This window comes from Sycon ciliatum, unplaced genomic scaffold (genome assembly GCF_964019385.1).
Source record: "Sycon ciliatum unplaced genomic scaffold, ocSycCili1.1 SCAFFOLD_2587, whole genome shotgun sequence".
In the NCBI taxonomy this organism is placed as follows: Eukaryota; Metazoa; Porifera; class Calcarea; order Leucosolenida; family Sycettidae; genus Sycon; species Sycon ciliatum.
The window spans coordinates 1-5,000 of NW_027044547.1; the positions used below are offsets into that span (position 1 = coordinate 1).

The following is a 5,000-nucleotide window of genomic DNA, read 5'->3' on the forward strand; positions in this document are numbered from 1 at the left end:
TACTATGAGCCTGGAGCACAGAAATTGATTTGTTTCAGAAGCCAGCAGTTCTGTCTTGTTGCTTTGGATCACTATGGCGGCCTCCTCGTCTTTTTCTAAGTTCTCCGAGGAGACATTTGATCCTAAAGATTGGATCAATTCAGCATTGCGAAGCAAGGATCCTCAACAGGGGCTGGATGTGAGTCGAGACTCAGACGTTTTTGGCATTGTCCATCTTCAAATACACGTTTGGAATTTGCGCACGACACGACTCATTGTTGCGCTGGCAGCAAGTGTCGTGTTTTTACTTTGCATACATCACAAGAGCACCTGCATGTTCTTTAGCTTGGCCCTGGAGCACCGGGAGGTCTTCACACATGACTACCAGTATAACGTGACACACTTACACATCTATCTATTCAAGTGGAGATGTAGCATAGGAGTGAGAGACGTTGGGCATGTCGAATGCGTTGCCCTTCGAGGCTTCGAGCGTTGCAGTCAAATTTCTTTACCAGAGTAGTCGAAAACTCAATTTCTCACACTTAGCATTCCGTATCATCGCAAAGACCGTGACATAGCACAGTGGAACCATTGTACATTGGCTTGTGTGACCGTGCGCATGTGCCACCAACTGTTAGAAGCAGCTTCAAGCCTGCATGTGAGCGACATGCTAACTAGTCAAAGGTAGGATTCAACTTCCAGGCCTTGATCCATTGTACCCTACGGAAGTTTGACTGCAGTTTCAAATCTCGAACCCAGCTCCTGTCAAAACTGCCGAATATTAAACGTATCCATACGTCTACCGCATTACATTCCTTTCCATGTCCATGTAGGTTTCGCCATTGCCCCGAGTTATGAAGTTGTGTAGAGCAACAACCTCTCCTTCTGGAAAGTTGCATTGGATGTTTGTTTTTACAGTAAGAAGTTTCTGTCTGTGGACTTTGATTTCACTGTTGTGTTTCATCAGGCCCACGCCTCTACGCTTGTAATGAAGCTGCAGATGTTTATACAGGTTAGCAGTTGTGTGCTATGCTCCATGCATATTTGGTTTTGAACTCTCTCTCTCTCTCTCTCTCTCTCTCTCTCTCTCTCTCTCTCTCTCTCTCTCTCTCTCTCTCTCTCTCTCTCTCTCTCTCTCTCTCTCTCTCTCTCTCTCTCTCTCTCTCTCTCTCTCTCTCTCTCTCTCTCTCTCTCTCTCTCTCTCTCTCTCTCTCTCTCTCTCTCTCTCTCTCTCTCTCTCTCTCTCTCTCTCTCTCTCTCTCTCTCTCTCTCTCTCTCTCTCTCTCTCTCTCTCTCTCTCTCTCTCTCATGTTTACACCCAGGGGCATACCTGTTTGCCCAAAACCTTGAATGCAACGATACATGTACTAGTATTTGCTACATGTCGTGCATATGCATGTGGTCATGAACACAGTGCTGCACCCCCCCCCCCCCCCCCACCCCACACACACACACACACCTTGACCTTGACATACAGCTGCCGTTAAACGGCTAAGCTGCCCTCATGAGGAGGGGAACAAAGGGGTAGCATCACGGCTTCGAGGCAGAACATCCGGCCTCATGCCGTTGCAGATCCTGCTGCCTGCGATATCTCTCGCCGCACGCACAGCGGAACTTACACACATACACACACACACACATACGCGCGCGCACACACACACGCTCACAAACAGCATTTTGCATCTATCAGAATAGATGCAGAACTTCTAAATCATGACGTGCAAATGTTTGATTCATGTAAGAAGCTGAATGTATCACTGTGTTCTTGCCATTGTGTTGTATCCTGCTCATTTTAGGAAGTGAACAATGCATTGGAGGAGACTAGTCTTCAAGCTGTCCAGAGTTTGCCACGGTTAGTTGGTTCGATAGTTATATTTTCATCAATTCGACCGGGGGCCACCCTAGCCCAGTCTGACAAGATTGCATTGCAGCCTGCATGTAACCTAAGCTAATTCCAGTAATGATGGTCCCATGTTGATCGGAGCAACCATCATACATTCGTCTGGAAGTTTTGAGTAAATTCTATGACATCATCATGATGTCATAGTGTAGCGGGCCTGGAGGCAAAACAACCTAACAACTCGAAACTAACTTTATTAACAATTCTCTCTCTCTCTCTAGAACGGCAAAACTGCCTCTAGCAGTAAAACTCTGAACTCATTGTGAAAGATAAAATAAACGCAATTTATGGAAAATAATCACAAACAGCAACGTACTGTCATGCGATCGTTGTATGGTAGAACGAACGTCGTATTGAACAGTACGCTGAGCGTATACGCAAATGCTGAGCTTGTAGCGACCTTCATATTGAACAGTACGCTGAGCGTATACGCAAATGCTGAGCTTGTAGCGTGACCAACGCGTGACCAACGCTACAATAGTTTACCAGATCTGTGATGTCACGGACATAAACGTTATAATTATGGGACTACATGAGGATATACGGAGGTTTAGAATCGCGAATTTCGCGTTCGAGTTCATGAACATTTTTCGGTATCCACTCGCACACACTTACGCACACACTTATGCGTTAAGTTTGTGTGTTTTTATTACTTGCTCTGTGTTGCAGTGTGTTACACGATGTAGAAGCCGTTCGTCAGGAAGCTCAGCTTCTTCGTGAACAAATGCAAATCGTCAAAGATGACATCCGAAAGGTAAGATGCTTGTATATTTGTATTGGCTCCCCGAAATGGATATGTCCAGGCTTCAGCGTGATGTCTGGTAATGTCCAGATAATATGATATTATCATACTGATGTCTTGTACTGAAACAGTGATGTTACTGCAAAGAACCGTTGATTCGACCACTGTCTAGCTTCCAACTTTCCACCCCTGCCGATTTTCTACCTATGAAGCGACTGTAAAAGCGTTAACGTCAGCATACAGTGTGCAGTGCAGTTGTACATGCTACATGTACAATCATACTACATGGTGGCGGTGAGTACATGCTACTTGTAATATGATTGTACATGTAGCATGTACATGTAGTGTGTACATGCCAGTGCAAGTATTCCAGTGGTAGGAAGTGTACACTACCCAGTACGAGCAGTGTCTATCTTTCGAGTTGCTGAATGCAATGTTGTACTGCTCGCGAGAGCATTGGTGTATAGATCTATTGACGATACAAGACAGTACAGTCGGACCTCGCTTTACCGCACATCCGTTTTCCACAAAATTATCCGGATAGGCGTGGGAACCGGATAATCGAACACACATACCGTATGTATGCATGACATATGCTGTAAATCGGTAACCAGCGATTTTCTTTCGGATGGTGACGGATCCGGATAAAAGAGGACCGGATAAGCGAGGTCTGACTATAGTAACTTGCAAAGTGCTTGTGTGAACGTGCAAGTCACTTGGATCTTCCCAGGCTTGGTGGGTGCACATGACGTCGCGTGTTGTGGACCCGCCATCCCGGACTTCCCGTGACTATTATAAATCGGACACACGCTCTCTTCAATGTGTTGCAGGTGGAAGAGGAGACGCATCAGTCCATGAAGCACCTGCTACAGCTGGACAGCATCAAGTGTCGCATGCAAGACGCCAAGGCAGCTCTGGAGGTAATTCAGTCCTGGAGGTTTTAGACAAAATTTAATACATTGTACAATGAAATCACTTGGAAGCATTTAGTGGGAGTGTGACGATGTGATTCCCTGGCAGATTCTAAGATCACATGGGTACCACGGAGAGCACATGGACTATCTTGCTGGTACATTCAGGGTTCACAGTTGCGTAGAAAGGCGTCGATTAGATGGGGCTGCAAATACAACTTTCACGTGCTCCAAAATGCCAGCTTGACCAATCAGCAGTCAGCATTTCGTCGCATTTTTGCTCGAAGTAGGGGATGTTTGAAGGAGTTAGCAGCACTTCAGCTAGGTTCTACGACAGTACGAGGCTGGGACTTGGCCCAGGCACAGATGACAGGTGTTCCAAAAGATTTACCGAAACAAATTTTCATTACTCACACGGGTATGCCAGAGCATATGCGTAAACTTCGTGAAATATAGTACAGTATTGGAAAGGAGTATCCAAAAATGTCTCGGTAAATTTCTTTGCCAGGGTCTCCTGAAAATTTTAAGCCATAGATTGTCCAAATCGACCAAGGGGGGAGATGCTCTGTGCTGATTTTAGTAACCCCGAGTCCCAGCGGCGCGCAACCGCTTGCGCGAAAATGTATGAAGATCAAACAACAAGAAAAACGCATGCATGCAGCAGAACAGCAACGCGTACCGTCGAAGAGAAAATCATTGTGCACAGATTATTCAGTGTTCTCTCCTCAGTTCGCCCGCGGCGTTGGTTGCTGTGCTTTCATTCTCGCTGGAGTTCTTGTGGCAGCGCATTTCGCCATCATGGAGGAACTGGTACCCTGGGAAACCTGGTCTTCAGTGGCCCTCGACTAACGCCCGGTGGATTTGCTGGTCCCGTTCACCTCCATCAGCAGCTCCGTGTGGTATCATCATGTTCTCGGCGTTACCTGCCTGGCGAGCTCTGCCTCGTTTGTTTGTCTTCTTACCTGTGGAACATCGCGATCGGTCATTGTAGCATCAGCTTTTGGTCCGACATGGCATGTTGTATTTACTGGGACTAGCACAGGTTGCGTTTCGCCTTCTCCTTCGGTGGACCAATTCTACAAGGCACAGTGAAAGGCAATTCTTTGCCGAGGACAAGCACAAGTACTGTAACTGTTCAATGTTGCGGTGCAATTCCCAGTGCAAATAATAAAGCAAACTATTTCCACTGGAGTATGCACGATCGTAAAAGCACAAGATCGACACGAACGGAAACGAGAATGGTTTGACACTGCATGCCGAGAGAAGCGAGGAAAGGACAGGTCCTACCAAAATATCGCGAACATTGGCTCTAAAACTACGAGAAAAGGCTACAGTACAACTCAGGTTCTTTCTCTTCTCTGTTTTGTTTGGATGCGTGGGATGTACACGATCGATACTCTCCCGGGGTCATGCGACTCACGTGCACCAAACCCGCCCTCTCATGACGCTTTTGTCGATCCTGCGTGCC

At 46.6% G+C, this 5,000-nt stretch overlaps 1 protein-coding gene across 1 annotated transcript in view; it reads left to right on the top strand.

Moving 5' to 3' along the window:
• Nucleotides 1-6: 6 nt before the first annotated feature.
• LOC135830404 (conserved oligomeric Golgi complex subunit 7-like) overlaps nt 7-5,000 on the top strand; it is an 8,791-nt gene continuing 3,797 nt past the window's right edge. The window contains exons 1-5 of the mRNA XM_065342660.1: nt 7-178; nt 947-991; nt 1,776-1,831; nt 2,549-2,633; nt 3,452-3,541. Coding sequence (XP_065198732.1) covers nt 74-178; nt 947-991; nt 1,776-1,831; nt 2,549-2,633; nt 3,452-3,541 — 381 coding nt within the window. The 5' untranslated portion in view covers nt 7-73. The remainder of the gene's footprint in view (nt 179-946; nt 992-1,775; nt 1,832-2,548; nt 2,634-3,451; nt 3,542-5,000) is intronic.